We start from the raw sequence: 18,652 nt of genomic DNA on the forward strand, positions 1-18,652 counted from the left end.
GATCCTCTGTCCGGAGCAGGCTAGAAATCTTCAGCTAAAGACAAGGTCATTTCCCTTCCCTCAGCACAGAGGAGCCTATCTATTAGTTATAAGCACTTTTTTTCTGTTCAGCTTCAAAAAAATAGGTGTGGAATCAGCCAGACTTGTCTGGACGTGACGGCGATAGCTTCAAGAAACAAGCTTTGGGCTGAGGGATATTTATTTGTGGCTGGGTCAGAGGTTCTTGCTTTATTTCTGGCTCATTTGCTACTCCTTGCTGCCTCTGGCAAATCTGTCCTTTCGCCTCCTTCCCTTCAGTATGGGAATAAGATCAGATTCAGTTCCTGCTAATTAATTCCCATCCTTGCTTCATTTAGACCTGCTAATTGATGCCTCCAGTTGGTCCCACCAATGGGGACCTGACCACTTATCTCCGGTGGTAGCTTTTCACCGCTATCTGCAGGGATTTTCTTCTTGGATCCACTCCCTTTCCCTGTCTAGGGTGCTCCCTGTTCCACTAGCACATTAGGGAAGATGAAAAGCACACTAAAACGCTAAATTGGCAATTTCTGCCAATCTGGCAATAAAACTTTAAGAGATTTCAATTAAGCAACAGGTTTGAAGTTGGAGCAATATTGCTTAATAGGGCGGGAGTTCTCCTGGTGCTGCCGCTCTGGGGATGCCATAACCCACTTTCCCCCAACCTGTATCCGGATTATGTGGATGGGGTGCAGCAAGGCTGATGGAAGCGGCTCCCCGTTTCCTGCGGGGATGTGCGTTCTCCCGCTGTCCTCCAAGAGGACCCGTGGCCACGTCTGGTGGCCGAGCAGGGCGGAATTTGATTGCAAAACCCTGTGATTACAAATGGCACAGTGCAGGGGAAGCAACAGGTCCCTGAGGCTGTGATTGCAATGAAGGCTGCAGGTAACAGACCTTGATGAGCCCCGTGGAGTGAGTGAGTTCATCGACTTGCTCGAGGGAGGCCAAATCTAGCCAAGTTCAGCCCCAGAGAATTTGTCTGTGCCTGCAAGAGAGAAAAAAACACAGATTTGCCTGCAAAACTTGCTCAGGAACTATCCCAGTGGCAGCATTTCCACTGAAAAGAATGATGTGGTGGGCAGAGAAGCCCCCAGATTCCTGGCACCTCCACGCAGGTCCCAGCACTGTTCCTCCGGCACGCGAGATGCTTTTCCACGTGGCCTCTGCGTTTCTCTTTTTTTTTTTTTTTTTTAACCCCAGAGATGGATGGCAGGTAGGTCCTGCCCAAATATCCGTGTGGGGAATATCTGCCCTGTGTTGCAAATTGTAAGAACAAGGTATGGAGATAGAAACGGGCAGCACCAGGGCATCTATGTTGCACCTCAACGGGTTCTACTTCATAACCAGGAGCTTCACCGGGGAAATTTCCTTTGGAAAAGCAATATTTTGAGCTCTCCTGAAGCCTCTTTGCAAAGCCATCTCCACCAGACACAAGGCACTTTTCTCCAAAACAAGGAGAGCCCTTAGGCTATAGAGCAAGAAAACCTTCTTGGTGTTCAGTGCATTAAGAGGCTTTTCCTGCTCCTAAATATGAGCGACCCAGACAGCGATGGAGAAGGCAAGAGCATGAAGGAGACCACGCTGTCCATGCGTGCGTGTGCCGTGTGTTCAGGGTGCCAGGAAAATGGGCATTGCAACAGGGGTGGTGCTCGGAAGAGAGCGGATCCCATCGGAGACGGCGATGAATTATTCTCCCCTTTATCATGCAATGTGCAACATATGGGCCCCTTTCTCCTCTGTGGATGACTAAATGATGGCAGCTGGTGCTCTGTTATGTTGCAAGTGCCAAGCAAATGAGAAAAGATCCCCTTCAAACAGTGTTTTGCCATTGCTGCAAAAATGCACCTGATGCTTTCGCTCAAAGGTGCTGCTTTCCTAAATTCCCCAAACTATCCCATTTAGCGCCAGCTCTGCTTCTTGGAGGATGCAGAGATGGCCAGGAATTGCTTTATTTTTTCTTTCTTTTTAATCTTGCGGCTGTTTTGCTGCAGATGGGATCCTTCCATCACCATCTGCAGCCCTGCATATGCCGGGGATGTCGCCTGCTTTTCTGACGGTGTCCACGGAGCACAGGGCTGGCGCAGTCGCAGCCAGGGCAGCAACACACACTGCAGATTTTAGGAGTTCAACACGGCAGAGTCTGCAGCTCTTGGGGAACAGCCCATGGCACCCAAGGGAGATGCTGGAAGGGGCAGGAGCTCCTTGGGCAGACCCATACAGGCATGTGCAGGGTGCTATTTCTTTGCACATCTGCTCATCCAGAATTGGCTACTTTCTGCTTTTCAACATGATGGCGAAAGTTGGAGACCCAAGGGTGGGTTCACCACGGCATTGAGACCCTCCTCCCATCGCGCTGGAGCACGCAGGAGCTGAGGCTCTCTAGGGTATCCTGGGGCCTGTGCAGTGAAAGACTTTGACCTGTCTTCTTGTCATGGCGATAGTGTGTGGCTCATCCTGGATGGGCCATCCTGGTCCATGTGCTGGCAATGAGTCGCTCCTCGAAATCCCTTCCCCAAGGAGCCCAGCCAGGATGTGAGACCTGCAAAAGAGCAGCTGAGACCAGATCCGGACGCTGCGGGAGACCCTACGTGGTACCAGCTGGCTTGGGTTTGCCACCACTGCACTCACGTTCTGAACAACCGGTCCCTGGGAGGCTCTGGAGCTTTTGGGAAAGGCTCAAGGCGTTTGGGTTGTGCAGTCGGCTTGCGATGCCCCGCACCCCTGCAGCAGCGAGCAGCCCGGACAAGGCTCTTGTGAACCTGCCTCGGCCTCCCGGGGCTCTTGTGAACCTGCCTCGGCCTCCTGGGGCTCTTGTGAACCTGCCTTGGCCTCCCGGGGCTCTTGTGAACCTGCCTTGGCCTCCTGGGGCTCTTGTGAACCTGCCTTGGCCTCCTGCGGCTCTTGTGAACCTGCCTTGGCCTCCCGGGGCTCTTGTGAACCTGCCTCGGCCTCCTGGGGTTCTTGTGAACCTGCCTCGGCCTCCTGGGACTCTTGTGAACCTGCCCCGGCCTCCTGGGACTCTTGTGAACCTGCCTCGGCCTCCTGCGGCTCTTGTGAACCTGCCTTGGCCTCCCGGGGCTCTTGTGAACCTGCCTTGGCCTCCTGCGGCTCTTGTGAACCTGCCTTGGCCTCCCGGGGCTCTTGTGAACCTGCCTTGGCCTCCTGCGGCTCTTGTGAACCTGCCTTGGCCTCCTGGGGTTCTTGTGAACCTGCCTTGGCCTCCTGGGGTTCTTGTGAACCTGCCTTGGCCTCCTGGGACTCTTGTGAACCTGCCTTGGCCTCCTGGGGAAAGCAGCACTGTGGAACCAGCCCGTTATCGGCAGCTGCAGCAAACCGAGGGAGGGAGCAAGGCGCCCCGGATTAGGGACACGGGAGTTGTTCATCATGAACCGCAGAGCAAAGCTGTTGTCTTGGCTTGGCTAAGAGGGACCAGGAGTTGGAGAGCTTGTCTAACCCTCCTGGGCAGGGGCGCCTTCACCAGTGCTTGGCAGTTGGGTCCTGTCCTCACTAAGAGACGAGTTCTTGCAGCCTCCCGTCTTGTCTCACTGGCTGCAGTTTGGGTCCATTATGGGTTCCTAGCCCCGAGTGATTCACAAGTGAAAGCCAAAGGGAGTTTGCCCGGTGCTGCAGCCTTGCAAGCTGGTGCACAAGGTGAGCACCTCTGCACAGGGTGCTTTGAGGGCCCCGTGGTCTTCAGTGCGTGCTTTGAAGACCCATGAGTACGTGCCCATGGAGATGTTCTCATGCCAGAAACCTGAAGCAGGGCTCTCCGTATAGCTCCTGGCACTGGAGTTTTGTCAAAATTATGCCAGTCCATGCCTGAAGTTTTCGTGGGGTGGTTTTTCCTTCAGCGTGCCTTCACTTTGGGTTGTCTCTTCCCTCCTCCTTTTCCCACACAGAGACCCAGGCAGCCCAGCAGCAGCACCGCAGAGGTTGCACCTTGCAATTAGGTCCCAGGCTCACAGTCCATCACCATATGTTTATGTATTTATTTTAGAGTGAGATTAATGTTACCACATTTTTAAAGGGATGTTATTGTTCCGCCAACCTGCTGTGCCGTCGAGAATCGTTCTGTGTTTGGAGCAAAACACAGCAAATTGGATGTGGCTCTAAAACACGAAGGAGGAGGGGTTAGGGAATGAGACACGGTGCTATTTTCTGCTCTCTAGCAAAGTATTGCAGAGCATTTAACAAAGATGGAAAAGAAATGGGAAAGGCTGCCAGGCTGCAGACAGAAGGGAAACAGGTAACTTTTGGCTGGGGGGCCAGAAGGCGGCTTTTTTCCCTCCAGGATATTTTAGGCTCTGAATGAGATGGTTTCTGTGGTTGATTATCAGAGTTTTGCTTTTCTCATCTTTGTGTTTGCATTCCGAGGTGTTAAATAAAGTGGTAATAGCAGCAGAAGGGCTTGCATTGCATTAGCACCCAACACACCAGGTTATGAGCCAGGACTTCTCCGTGTGCGCTGCCGCACAAGTGTTGGGGAGCAGAGCGGAGCGTCATCCTCATGGATGCCAGGAGGGCTGGTAACCTCCTGCGGCTCCGATCGCTGCGCTGGGGCTGCTCCTGAGCCAGGAAAGGGCCACGATGGAATCTGCTCCCTCCTCGGAGCCTGCAGGGAGCTCCTGCTCTGCAGACCTGCTCCCACCGCGGCACCTCTCTGCGCCAACCCGTTCTTGGTCCTTTCCCTTCATCTCCCGAGTCCCTGAAGGTTTAAATCAGGTGCATTTGTTCCCCCTGGCTAAAGCGGCAGAGGAGGGAACGTGGTGGTGTCACTCACGCTGTCACCCCATCTGCTCACGTAATGTCACCAGCGCTTTCTGCCCAGAGATCAGAACAGGCCGGGGCAGGATCTTCCTGACGGGGCTCCAAAGATGCCAGGGTGCAAGGAGGACCCGGAGGGGCAGCTGGAGGGCTGCGAGGTTCCTCCCTGCGCGGACTGGCCGTCCCGGGGCTCCCTAACGCGCTGCTCTGGCCTCTCTTGCAGCTGACGTACCTGCCTCCGCCGTGGGGTGAATGCCGCTCGTCGGAGATGGGCTTAGACTTCTTTCCCGTTTACAGCATCACGGCTTGCAGGATCGACTGCGAGACCCGGTATATCGTGGAGAACTGCAACTGCAAAATGGTTCACATGCCAGGTCAGTGCGCGGGGAGCCCAGCGGCCGCCTCGGCCGGGGGCACAGGCGGCTCGGGGGGTTTCGAGCAGAATAAGGTTTCTCTGTTAGCAGCCTCACGGCTGGCTCCATGGCAGGGGACGAGCCCTTGCTCAGGGGTGGTTAAAGCCGCGGTCAGAGTAGGCTGAGACAGATGCGGAGTAAATTGTACTTGCTCCTGAATAAGGGTGCACGCAGGGAGCTTGCAAGCGTAGCGATTTCAGCAAGATTTTCCAATTAAACGCTCTCGATAGCCTCCGGGGCAGGACGGCAGCCAGCTGGGCTGAAAGAGCCCTGATGCTTCTCGGCAGCAGAAGGCTGAGCCCGGGGGCCTCTGCGCTCGCGGGACTGGATTTCTGCAGCAACGCCGAACTGGAGCCCTACGGATCCCACGGGAGACAGCAAGGAGGGATCAGGGATACGAGGAGCTGGGAATAACTCCATTTCCGTCCCACAAAGAGAGACAGTACTTAATAACCTGAGCAAAGCGCTCTCAAAGAGCACCCGAGGCTGCACCTTGCCCAGCACCAGGTAGAAGGATGTGGGTCTGAGCCAGGGAGGAGCAGCAGCATGAACCTAGTGCTGCACAACCCTCATGGACCTCCTGGGCCTTGGCCCCAGCTTTGACGGGACTGCTTTGTGTAGGTGACCGCAGAGACTGTCCCTTGCGGTGTCCTGGTGGCCGGTCCCGCTGATGGATGTTCCCTTTCTGTGCAGGGGATGCTCCTTTCTGTACTCCAGAGCAGTATAAGGAGTGTGCAGAGCCAGCACTGGGTGAGTACTGGGAGGTGTCCCAAGGTGCTGGGGACCACGGGTCCATTTTGGAGAGGCTTCCAGCAACCCGCCTCCTCCAGGCCAGCAAGACTGGGTTAACCCAGGGCAGCTACAGCCCAGGAGGGGGTGCTGAGATCCTGAATGTGGGTGGGATAGACCTGTCGTGGGTTTGGGTTTAGGACACCTAGAGGAATCACAGCCATGACAAAAAGGATCAACATGGGATGATCTACAGTGACAGCCTGTCCCCAGCCACTGCTGGTAGCAGTCCAGCCACCAGCAAAGGCCTCTCCAAACTCGTAGGAACGGCCCTGCAGTGAGGATAGAGATGAACAGCCTGGGACTGGGTTTTCTGCAGCTCTTGGCCTCTGCAGTCTGGCAGCTTGGCCCTTCTCTGGGCAGCAGGACCTTCCAGCTCTGCTGTGTGTCGGAGCAACTCCTTAGGATCTACCTGTGTTACCCTCTCTAGGTTTGCTTGCTGAAAAGGACAGCAATTACTGTATCTGCAGGACACCCTGTAACCTAACCAGGTACAACAAAGAGCTCTCCATGGTCAAGATCCCCAGCAAGACTTCAGCCAAGTACCTGGAGAAGAAGTTCAACAAGTCAGAAAAATATATCTCGTGAGTGTCGCAGAGAACAGGTTTTGTTTGCTCTGTGGGAGGGAAGGTGTCTTTAAGGTGTCACTGGCCTTAGCAGCAGTAGTTATTCCATGCTGAGAATCCTTTGGGCACCTGTTGGTATCTAGGGAGCAAGGCCCAGTGCTCAGGCCCTGGGCAGAGGTTCTGGGGAGAAGTTGTCCAGCTTGGGCTGTGGTGGTGGCTGCCTAATGGCACCTTCTGGCCTTGGTCTCCAGGAGACCCAAATGCCTGTGGGTTGCTGAGGCCGCCACAAAGAGAGCAGGCAGGACAGGGAGAGGAGTAAAGGCCAACAAGTCCCTGTTTTTCCTGTCCCAAAGCTGTTGTCCTCTTTCTACAGAGAGAATATTCTTGTGCTGGACATATTTTTTGAGGCACTCAACTATGAGACGATTGAGCAGAAGAAAGCCTATGAAGTGGCGGCCTTACTGGGTAAGGAGAGACTGAATATCCGTGTGTCATCTTCCGCGTGCTTCCAATCCATCTCGCAGCACTCACAGAACTTATCCACATCTCCTGGTGTCTGTCCCATGTTGTGGCTCATGGTGGCTGTTTAGCAGGATCTGGGGGCTCTGTTGCCCTTCTCCATCTCTCTCCACTTCCTCTCTTTCCCAGTCTCCGTGGGACTTCAACTAATTCTTCCATGGCATCTTCTTCCTTCCCCCCCCTTCCCTCCTTCCCTTTTCGGGAAGGTTTGCGGATTCCTGGGGTGACAGATTCCTGGGAAGCCGATGACAGGTGGCTTCTTCCGATGCCGACACACACATTACAGCACCAGCACGTCCTCGTTAGGATGCGGCACTGGCCGCATCGTCCCCGCTGGGACCCCGTCCCAGGGCGCGCGGAGCTGGACCGCACCGGGTGGATGGATGCGCGCGCGGAGCTGGACCGTGCCGGGTGGATGGATGCGCGCACGAGCGGAGCCGTCCCCTGCAGTCCGCGCTGGCGCTCAGGCTCACCGGGAATGCGTGGCCGACTCTTCCAGGCTCTGTTTTCATCCCATTCTCTCTCCTAGGTGACATTGGAGGCCAGATGGGACTATTTATCGGTGCTAGTATCCTCACTATACTAGAGCTCTTCGATTATATATATGAGGTAAGAGCCTCACTCCACCTGTCCAAGTCCTTTTCCGAAGGGGCTGCCTGCTCCGCAGCTCCAATCCCTTCTGGCTTGGCCAGTTCCAACATTTCTTTGCCCTCTGGTGTATTCCCCTGCACCTTGCACCAAAGGCATGGAAAAGCCAATGGGATGCTCATTTTGGAGAGGGATGCAGGGAGAAAATTCACCTTCCCCATCTCCAGCATAGTGCATCACCACCGCCCCGTGCCGCGTGGGGTTATGCCGGCCCAGTGCATTGCTGTGTGCTTTGCTCACTAAACAAAACCATCATTTTAGTACTCTCAATAAACCCTTTTTCTATGCTATCCTTGGGGTTAGCTCCCAGCAGTTGCATCCGCGCGTGTCCAAGCAGCTAAACTGGGTGGGTGCAGAAGGACTAGCGGCGACAAACTCGCTGGAGCGTCTCGAAAACCTCTTAAATGCCTCTTAAATCGGAGTCAGGATGTCACTTTTGCATTGCAAGGCGGCCGCTCGCCACCACAGTCCCTTCTGGGCAGCTATTAAGACTCGGTAGCATTATTCGGCAATAAAAGATATTGAAAATTGCAAGCATAAAGCTAATAACGGCTCCAGAGTGCAAACAAAACCTGTTCCTGGGTTTATAGCTTGGTGTGCATGCATGCGATATTTCATTAAAATCGACCGTTCTGGGCTTTCTTGGGGTTCTTCCATAAGACACTAATAAGAAACCATCTCTCCAAGTTCGGTTTGCTTTTCTTCCCCTCTCTGCTGTTTGACATCTGCTTACAGAACTTGGCAAATAGTTTGTCCAGTGCCTGGTGGTTTTTTTCTTTTGGGACTTCTGGGATTTTTTCTTCTTCTTCTTTTTGGGATGTCTTAGGAGCTGTTCTCCTTACAAAGACTCCATCCAGCTGTGCAGAGGGCATCTGCAGGGATACCTGGAATCCCGTGTTTAATCCAATCCTGGCCTGATCCTGGATATGATTTTTTTTCCCTAATTCCTTTAAAACAGACTTCATTTGGTCCCACCCCAGCGCCAAATTGCAGTCCAGGGCTGCTGGCCTGGTCCTGTATCCCCAGCAAGCATTTCTGCCTCCTTGTCGGCATCAATACTGCTATCTTAGCAACTGACCCAATTGCTAAAGTTTTCAGCTTGCTGCTTTTTTGTAATTTCCCCCCCAGTAGAACGTCTGCAAAAAAATCTGCTGCTTTCCAGTGTTTCCAGGATTTCCCTTGAAAGTGAAATATTCTTTTTTGGCAGCAGCAGCTGCTGAGGAAGTAACATGGCTTTGAAGGCAAACGCTGCTCAGGCAGCTGACATTTTTGCAGTGCATCCCCAAAGATATTAAAAAAAAAAAAAAAAGGAGGGAGTGGGTTGCTTTTACTACTATTATTATTTTTATTATTATTATTATGTTCGTGCGGAAAGATGGAATCCTGCGGGATTGCCCCGCTCCGTGCCTTGCCGACGGCCCCATAGACAGGGAAGGGCGCCCGGCTGTCCCTGCCCACTTCACCAAATCTTCCTCTCTCGCAGCTGATCAAGGAGAAGTTGTTAGACCTCCTGGGCAAGGAGGAAGAGGAGGGGAGCCATGACGAGAACGTGGTAAGGAGCAGGCCCGGCGGGACGGCGGGAGCCGGCGCGGGCCCCGGCGCTCAGCCCCGCCGGCCGCTGTCGCCCCCGCAGAGCACCTGCGACCCCCTGCCCAACCACTCGGACACCATCAGCCACACTGTGAACGTGCCCCTGGGGACGCTGGAGGAGATCGCCTGCTGACGCCGGCCCGGCCCGCGTGCGCAGCCTGCGCAGGGAACCGCGCGGGAAGGCAGGGACCCAGCTCAGGTTTGCAACGGGGGAACTAAAAAAACACAGAAAATCTTAAAAAAAGAAGAAAACCGCTATGCATTTAAAAAAACAAAATAAATATATATATATTTATATATATATATGATATATACTCTGCCAAAACCGGAGAGGCGCCTTGGACTTGACTCGCGTTGTCCTTTCCTGTTGGGGTGGGGGGTTGTCTTCAAAATGCGAAGGCAGCGGCTCATTTTGCGAACTGTGCAAAACAAAAACCCACCAAAATGGGGAAAAAAAGAAAATAAAAAATGAAACCCACCATTTCATATACTGCCAAATGTATAAAGCACTTGCATGCCAACTCTTTTTATGGCAATCTATATTCCTATCTGTCTTTATAAGCTCTGTTCCTCTTTACAGTCTCTGATTTTCACTACCGAGAAGGAACTCGCGGGCCCAGCCATCCCCTGAAATCACCATTACTAACGTCGTAGGCTGATTAGAATAAAGAAACAAACAAAGTTGCAGCTCTCGGATTCTTCTTCCGTTCTTGTCCGTCGTGTCCATCTGTGATCATCCTAAGCTCAGCCGGGTCCCCCCAAGGTGAGCGTCCCCGGAAAGCGTGGGGATCCATCCATCCCGCAGCTTGGACAGCCCTTCTCCGGCGGGGTGGGCACGGAGCGGTTGGTTTTCTTTATTTTTTCTCTCGTTTTCCCCTTTTTTCTTTTTTTATTTTTTGGTTTTCCTCCATTCGTTTATTCTGTGCTTCCTCCTCGTTCTCATGACTGATATTAAAGCTGGTCTTGTGGAAATGGCCGGGCTGTGTCATTCTGCGGTGCCCCAGAGCCAGCGCCCTTGCCCGGTGAGTTCGGTGGCCCCATGAGCCGCCCCGGGGCCTGTCCTCACACCTCAGCTCCTCTGTCTCTTGTCCGCCCTGGTGTCACGCAGCGTCCTCGGTCAGGTCTCCATCTGCTCCGTCATGGAGCTCATTGCTCTGCTCTTCAGGCGCCCACCGAAGCTGGGCCAGCTCCATTTCTGCAGTTGTGGCCACCCTGCTCGTATGAGGCACCCGGAGCATCACAGGAGCCTTGTCAGAATGGCCCGGTTTTACCCCAGCAAAGAGAGAAAGCGACGTTCTGGAAGCTGCAAACCCTGCTGTGCTCGTAGCCTGGGCCAGAGGCAGCGTGCGTGAGTGCCCACGTGCTGGTGGCGTTTTGCTAGTGCCACTTAGGGAGGAAAAGCGTCACTTGAATGGGCAGGTTGGCACCAGTGATCGCTCCTGGAGAGCGAAGCCTCAGAGGGACTTGCTGACAGGCCCGTTTTGTGCCATCAGGTTTTGTTATCACAGGGACCTGGACTGAGGCCGCGCGTGTCCAACACCCATGGGAGGCCGTGGCGAAAGGGCCTGTCACCTCCGTGGCCGCAGCGTGGGGAGCCGTCCAGCACCATCTCCCACCGGCAGCGCTTCGCGGTCCCCCCGTCACCCCGAGGCTGCTGGTCCCAGACCGGCCCGGATCGGTGCCGGCCTCATGGAACTGCCCGCCCCAAAGGCAGGGGCATCCCTGCAACCAACGTGGTGCTAAAATCTGGCGGTTGCATCTATGGTCGGGGGCAGAGCTGATGGCCTGGACCCCTGTCACCTGCTGGGTGTCTGCAGGGCGGGTGCCAAAGGGCAAAGAGCCCTTTTAGTCTTAGCTTGTCTTAGTGGACTGAGTCTGGCTTAGAGAGTCTAGGAGAGCTTGGGGGTCTCCAGGTGCCTTGTCCCAGAGCTGCGCGGGTGGCTCGGAGATGTGGGAAGCCACCCGCTCCCCAGAGAGAAATTCAAGTCATTTAGTCGAACAGAGGGATGGGGAAGAGCTGGCTTCACGGGTCTGCAAATCCCTTTGCGGAAGGATTTCTAATAAAAGAGTTTTTAGTCCAGCAGATGAAGATTGAACAGGAGGTCACAGCAGGAGTGGGAGGGAGATGCACCCAGGTAGGAAGCACCTGCCTGGGGCCATGGTGGGTCCCTCGTCCCTGAAGCCTTGACATCGGGATAGGGAAGCTCCTTTATCCGAGGAGCTCCCCGTGCCTGGGCAGTCTGTCCCGCAGAACGTGGGGTTTGAGCTCCCCGTGCTGGGGTCATCCCGTCCCCTAAAGAGCCCGAGCTGCTCTCAGTTCTTCACTGTTGGCAGCTCCCATCTCCTACCCCAGGAATGTGCACGCGGAGCGAGGCCGGGTCTGCGCCCCGGAGCCGCTTCCCGCTCGCAGCTCTCTGCATTTGATGTCTTTGACTTTCAGGGTGGTTGAAAAGCCGTCTGTATTTCACTTGCTTATCGCGCTGAAAGCAGCAGGATCTCAAAGAGTGACAGGGAACAAATAATTGCCACTGGGTACAAACTGTTTCTCTGTCAAGGACCCAGTGTGGCCATTGATTAGAGCACGTCATGTCGACACTGGCTCTCTTATCTATCAGCCGTGAAGGCAAAATTCATACTTGGAGAAAGGGAACATTATGCCACGTCCTGGGGAGGGGGAGCTGAGGATATGCCTGTCCAGTTCGCTAATAAAGCTACTGTTAAAACGACAATTTTTAGGTGTGGATATGCTGCAAGTGCCAGAAGTGCTAGGACAGAGCCTGCCCTGGTGCTCTCACCCTCATCCCGATGCTCTTGCCCACATCCCTGCTCCTGACGTCCCGGTTATCGAGTGTTCAGATCCTGGGGTGCAGAAGCTCAAGGAGACGGGACAACCTTCCCAGGAAGGTGCAGCCTCCCATGGGGAGCTTGGGGGCTGCAGCACCCGGTCGCTCCGAGGAGCTGCTCCTAGGGGAGAGGAGCCCCCGGCTTCCGCACGGTCCGTGCAGCGCGACGCTCCTCGTCACGCGAGACGCTCCACGTCACACAAGATGCTCCATGTCACGCGAGACGCTCCACGTCACACAAGATGCTCCATGTCACGCGAGACGCTCCACGTCACGCGAGACGCTCCACATCACACAAGACGCTCCACGTCACGCGAGACGCTCCTCGTCACGCAAGATGCTCCACGTCACGTGAGACGTGACCCCTCCACCTCCATCCCTTTACACCAGGGAGATGCCACCGCATCTGCAGGCTCTTCCCATTAGTGAGGACTCTGGATTTTTCCCTAGCTCTTCCATGCTCGCCGTGCCCTGCGCGCAACCCAGCAGCAAGCCTCCAGAAATCAGGAGACTGCCTTAAACAGTTACATTTCCTTACAAGAAATACATATTAGGTGGAGGATCTTTGTGGATTTTCTTTTTCCGGTGCCTCCCACCTCCAGAGTGAGGAAGGTGACATTTGCTTCACAGTTTCGAGTGCTCTGCAAGAAGCCTGGAAACGTGCAAAGAAAACTGCTATTCTCGTGCAAACCTTCTGCTCTGTCCTGGCAGAGCGCGGGGCAGCGGCGCACGGGCTGGCTCACGGGAGCGCATCCGAGTGCGTCCGAGCGCATCCGAGTGCGTCCGACAGCCCCGAGGGCCTTTCCTAGACCCGGTGACCAGCCCCTGTCCCACCTGGGTAGCTCTGGTCCTACGTGTCAAAGCCAACGTGCTGAGCAAGCTCAGAGCAGAGCTGCGTGCAAGAGGGTCTGACAAGCAGGAGATTGCTGAGCATTTGATAAAGTATTTGCTACCAGGGATCCCTGCCTTGGCTTTGAGCACACCTCGAGCAAAGGAGGAAGGATCGTATAGAAACCATCTGCTGCATCCCCGCTCCCACCGTTTTTGGGACATATCTCTGCAATTCCGCTTGCGTGGAGGCAGTGTCCCTCACCCTGGGGACAACACATGCCCAAGTTTTAAAAAATCAATTAAAAAACAAAAAAAGTACTGAAATCTGATAAAAGTCTAAGTAAACACATTCCCAAGGCCACCAAAATGAGAAATCACTGACCCCAGTGGAAGAGCCCATGGGGTAAAGCATGCAAAGGATGAAAGGTCTCTGTGGCTGCAGAGATGAACACAAGAAAGTGTTGAAAAATAGAAATCTGAAACAAGCTTAGCCAAAGCACATGGGGAGAACAGGGATGGACCTGCCAGGGATCAGGAGCCAAAGCTGCAGGAGAAGAAGCCACTTTGCCAAGAGCAGCATTAAAAGCTCATGAGGCTTCATTGGCAAACTAGTGGAAGATGGATCGATCCTCCGGGCCATGCGGTTGGAGTCGTTACACCCATAAATCGCTTTAAACGCTCCTGAAGTCGAAGGCTCCTGTATTTACAAGGTAACAGTGGCTGGAAGCTGCTCAGGTGCCAGCTGGAGTCCCCAGTGCTATCAGTGCCCAGGGCATGGGAGCAGCCGCCGCTCTGCCCTCTGAGGACAAATCTCCCTGCTTTGGGGGGAAGGAATCGTCGCATCTGCATCTCTAGCCTCTGCCAAGGGCTTCTGTTTGGAAATGGAACCTTTTGGGGGAAGAAAAGCAAATGAAACAGAAAGAGAAATTGCCTTGCTGTTCTCACTGGCTGCAAGCGAGCACTTGTTTTTTAAATCTGCAAACAGCAAAGGAGTTTTCCAGGCAAACAGTTCTAACACAAATGGTTCAACTTTTGAAGGAGAATAAAGACACTTCCAAACACTGAGCTAGGAAAAAAAAAAAAAAAGGCAACATTTTTGTTTGATTTTGAAGGGAGTTGCTGTTTTCCCAGCCAGCCTCCCAGTTGTTTCAGTCGGGCAAAGCCTCGTAGGCATAAAAACTTAAATTATTCTGGCAGGTTTCTCGCTTCCTTCAAGGAAAGCTTTCTGCCAAGAACCTGGTTCCGTTGCCTCTGCATTGCGGATGGGTCTAAGCTCCGTCTAGTAGTTACTCACAGCCTGGTTTTTAGGCGATCGTGTGCGAGAGGGCGGCCCATTTCCCACCAAGCCTGAGGCAATCTAACGTGCTGGTGTCTGGTGTTTTTTCCCAGGTCTTCTCCAGCTCCTTTCGGCCAGGGCCAAGCAACAAAAAGGTAACTCGGGGTTTTGGGGAACCTCACATGGCCACAGAGCCTCTGGTCGGGTCTTGGTGCACCCACATGGGTCCCAGCAGAGCCCACACGATGGGGTTCCCTGTGCAGCCCTTTGGTCTGCAGGGCACCAGAGCCCTTCCCAAAACCTCCCCAGACTGAGCCCTGGGTCTGCCCCCCAGGTAGGCTCTTGCTGCGGGGGAATATTCCTCCATCCACCCCATGCCATAGGTGGAGGCAGCTCAGGGCCTTGCCCTGGTGCAGCAGCCGAGCACCGTGAGCTGCTGTTTGGCCCAGATGTGCGGGGCTGTCTGCCCTCGGTGCCGCTGTGGCCACCGCGTCGGCCTCATGGCCACCCTTGGAGCTCTGTGATCCAGCCCAAACACCACCAAGACTCATTTATCCCACCAGGCAGCTCTCATGGGCTGCCCCAAGCCCTCTGAGTGTCCAGCTGCCTAAACCAGCCCCTGCCAAATCTGAAGGGCTTTACAGGAACGAGGGTGCTAGAAGAATTATGGAAACAGGGCCCCGTCTGAGATGAGAAACCCTCATTATCCTCCTGACAAGAGCAAAGGATGCAGAGAACAGTCTATAAGAAAACAAATGAGATGGAGACAAGACAGCTGCCCCAGCTGGGACAGCGCAGCTCGCACCGTTGGCAGATGCCAGAAGATCAGCCTTAGATGTAAGGCTGGAGGAGCTTTGTTAGGCTGGAGGAGCTTTGTTAGGCTGGTGCTCATAGAGCGGCTCGTTTTCACAAAGCAAAGACCTTTCTCCCTGGATTACAACAGCAGAAACAAGCTTGGAGCCTGCAGGCAGCCTCCGTGCTGGCTGGAGGAGTTTGTTATTGAAGGACACCCCGGGATGGGAATCGATGGAGCAAGCACGTTGTTGGTACGAATTCAAAATCAAAAGCCCCTTTCTGCTCGGTTGTAGCCCACGGCCGGGCAGACCTGCTGTGTCAATGCTTGATGAGCAGCAGTGGAGGAGGCAGCGCGGGGGCCCCGCGGTCCGAGCGCGATCCGGGAGGATCGGGGCTCTGGGAGGTCAAAGCGGGTTTGCAGTGTTCGTACATTTCTCACACAACGTTTCTCATGTCTTTCAAGCCGGGTGGGACCAGGTGTGCGAATTATCTTGTGTCATCAGCAGCTTCTCTGCATTTTGCAAAATCCAGACTCGCTCTTTTCGAGAATTGCCAGACACTGTGTATAGCTGAGAATCTGCACTAGAGCAGATCCTGCTTGTGTCCATGAGCCAGCTGTGCCCCTTCCAGGGCTGCTGCAGCCAGAGGGTTGATTTTTGCACAGCTGATGCAGGATCCAAACAAGAATCTTTGAAAAAGGCCTCAAGTTCAGATAGCCCAAAGCTCATTCCTTTATCACGGATCTTTGAATCTTTTCCCTCTTTTTAAAACTGCAGGCTGAAGGGAGAAGAGTGCTGAATTTGGAAATGGAAGAATAAATAATATTCTCTTTGTGTCTGTTTTCCAAAAACCTCCGTTTCCTTGGCCAGGCCTGTTCCCTGCATTCATCCAACATCCAGAATGGGAAAAGCGCAAAGGGACAACCCTCCTCCCAGGCTCCGTCTCGCAGCTCCCTGCTGATTTTCTCCTCTCTGACTCACACCAGCTCCTGCAGCCTCTGCCTTGTTTTCTAGGTACTTCTGGGTAAAGTCGGTTCAGCTTTGGAGTCTCTCTTGCAAAGTCGTAAAATTTGTGTTTGCTGTTCCGCAGTGGATGGGAAGCACTATAAATCGCAGCATTTCCACATTGTTATATGTCCTTGGGGCCATTCAAACTAGTTGAGTTCAATAAAACTAAAACGTCCTGGTTGATTTTGGTGTGTTTTCAGCACTGAATAATACAGATAGTTCAAGAAAAATATGCCTCTTCAAAATGAGACATTTCCCTTCCAGGTTGCCAAGACTAACCAACCCAAATGCCCCCTTTTTTTTTATATATATATAATTGCAAAATCCATCTTTCTCAGGATGAACCCATTCATGCTAAACATTTTCTCTTTAGCAAAGAAGCTTTTTTTCCAGCTGCACCACCAAAAAACGAAAAAAAAGAAAAAAAAATTGGAGCTAGCTTTATCTAGCTCCTGCCAATAGGCAGCTTTCTGCATGCTCCAATTTCTTCTCTCCATTAGCACTGCTGTTTAAACACCCCCCAAACCAGAGGTGATTTTTCATGAGACATGAATTCTCTCTGTATCTTGCAGACTCTACAGAAATGCTGGTTTTCCTCCTGCTCATTTTAATTGTTGGAACTTATTTCTTATATGGTTTACCTTGTAAAAAGCTTTAATTTGCTTTGATCCTGATCACACCCATCTAGTCAAATTGAGCTCTTCTCTCATCTTTTTAATATCCTCCTCTTGTTGCCTTCTCTCCTTCTGCCGTGATATCATCAAAGAGCTGCTTCGTTGTTCCCCTCGAGCTCGCTCTTCCTTTTGGCAAGGCTCTTTTATTAATTTGTGCTTCCAGAGGTCTCTTTATTCTTGTATTTGGAAGCACTGACTTCAAAATTCACAAGCATACCACTTGTTGTGGAGGTTCACAGCAGACTTCTGCCTTCTTAGGAGCCTGCGATGCTAAACGTGTATCTTGTGTTTTCTCTGGTGATGTTTTTTGTGGTTTAATTGCTTCCTGAGATATGAGGCACTCAAAATTTGGGGTCTTTCTTTACAATAGAGGGCTGAAGAGAGCATGAGGTGATTGCCCAAAAAAGGCAGAAGAGCCTTCCAAGGACTCCCGTCTCTGGGGCATGCTAGCTCTTGGTCTAGACCCTATAACTCAGTAGCTTGTAACATTTATCATTCCCCTATCCACATTCTCAACGAGCACATTTCAAACATGCTTCAAATATAGCAGAAAAGAAAAAGAGAGGGAAAAAGCTGCTTTTAGGCTTTTTCTGAGCAGCTCTGTGCTTGTCCTTATCAAAGTCCCCTGGGGGCTAAAGGAGCTGCCACGCGTTTGGAGGAGCAGATGTCCTCCCACACACCCCAGCTCTGCTCGGCGGTTATGGTGGCTCCAGAGGGGACCATCCATCACCGCTCTGCTCCCGTGCTCGCTGCCTTCCGCAGAATAAGCCCATTCCAGAGCTCTTCCATTCTGTGTTCCGTACATGACTTCAGGCCTGTTGTCTTCCGGAGGGCAGTTTTGAGGATCTGCATTTTCCGTGCGGAATTCTCAACTCTGCCATTTGAGGGAGAAGGTCCAAATGGCCAAGAGCAAGGTAAAGAAAACGCCCGCAGCTTTGGGGGGATGAGAGCAGGCCTGGGTCTGCCCATGACACCTCTGGAGTCACCCTGAACGGCTGTAGAGAGCAGAGAACTGAACCAGAACCACGGCCGGACTGGCTGTGAGCAAAGCCCACACACAGGTCTGGTCAGTGCCCAGGCATCCCGCTCATCCGTGCGTCCTGCGGCTGTTGATCCACGGGAGCAGGGCCCGTCTGCACGTTCACCCAGGATCGCTCAGCACACAGCACATTTGGGGACCAGGAGGGCCGTGCGTGGGCACGGGGCTGTGCCTGGTGTTTCCTGCTCGCACAGATGGCGAGTGGCACACAGGGAGCTGGCAGGAGCCGGGATCCATCCAGGTCACTTCGCCCGTGTCCGGAGGAGCCCTGCCAGGTCCTGACATTTAGCTGGCTCATGTGTCACTGCAATGCAGCACGAGCAGTTTATAGCACTGAGCTCCCTCCAGTTCCAATTTGCTAATGATGCACAGCCACGTTCCTAACATAAAGTGATGTTATTGGCATATTAATGCATCAGGCAGCAGTTCCAACACATGCTATGCCCCATAACCATGGTATTTACTTGCACATTAAATAAATAGATTGATATCAGAAATTAGAAATGGCCATTTGTCCCCTGGACACTTACCACTTTCCATACCCTTCCTCTCCAAGGACAGCCTCTAACAGCTTCCTGAATGATCCCAGGCTTCTCCTTTTCGCAGCCCTGCCTCCCAGGTCTGCAGAAGCCCTAGTTATGGAGGTGAAAATGCATCCTCAAGATGCTCAGGCAGTTTTAATTTGTGCTGCTATAGCCTAGTATCACAGTGAAGTATTTCCTAGGCTGTTTCCATTTTGAGGAGCCTATCAGTAGTATTGATGCAGTTCGCTGAATCTGGCGCTTTTCACCTATGGCCTCGGCACTGCCTGATCAAAGACAGGATATTCGGAATAGAGGAGATTCAACAAACCTAATTCTTATTTTCTGGAAGTGCTGCC

The 18,652-nt window shown here is 53.1% G+C and overlaps 1 protein-coding gene across 1 annotated transcript in view; it reads left to right on the plus strand.

The window, feature by feature from the left end:
* ASIC2 (acid sensing ion channel subunit 2) overlaps positions 1-9,448 on the plus strand; it is a 303,957-nt gene extending 294,509 nt beyond the window's left edge. The window contains exons 4-10 of the mRNA XM_088519896.1: positions 5,006-5,156; positions 5,889-5,945; positions 6,415-6,568; positions 6,924-7,015; positions 7,599-7,678; positions 9,201-9,269; positions 9,351-9,448. Coding sequence (XP_088376022.1) covers positions 5,006-5,156; positions 5,889-5,945; positions 6,415-6,568; positions 6,924-7,015; positions 7,599-7,678; positions 9,201-9,269; positions 9,351-9,440 — 693 coding nt within the window. The 3' untranslated portion in view covers positions 9,441-9,448. The remainder of the gene's footprint in view (positions 1-5,005; positions 5,157-5,888; positions 5,946-6,414; positions 6,569-6,923; positions 7,016-7,598; positions 7,679-9,200; positions 9,270-9,350) is intronic.
* Positions 9,449-18,652: the final 9,204 nt, after the last annotated feature.

The sequence above is a fragment of the Tinamus guttatus genome, unplaced genomic scaffold, assembly GCF_059628265.1.
Source record: "Tinamus guttatus ecotype Peru unplaced genomic scaffold, ASM5962826v1 Tinamus_guttatus_pri_ptg000075l, whole genome shotgun sequence".
NCBI classification, from domain to species: domain Eukaryota; kingdom Metazoa; phylum Chordata; class Aves; order Tinamiformes; family Tinamidae; genus Tinamus; species Tinamus guttatus.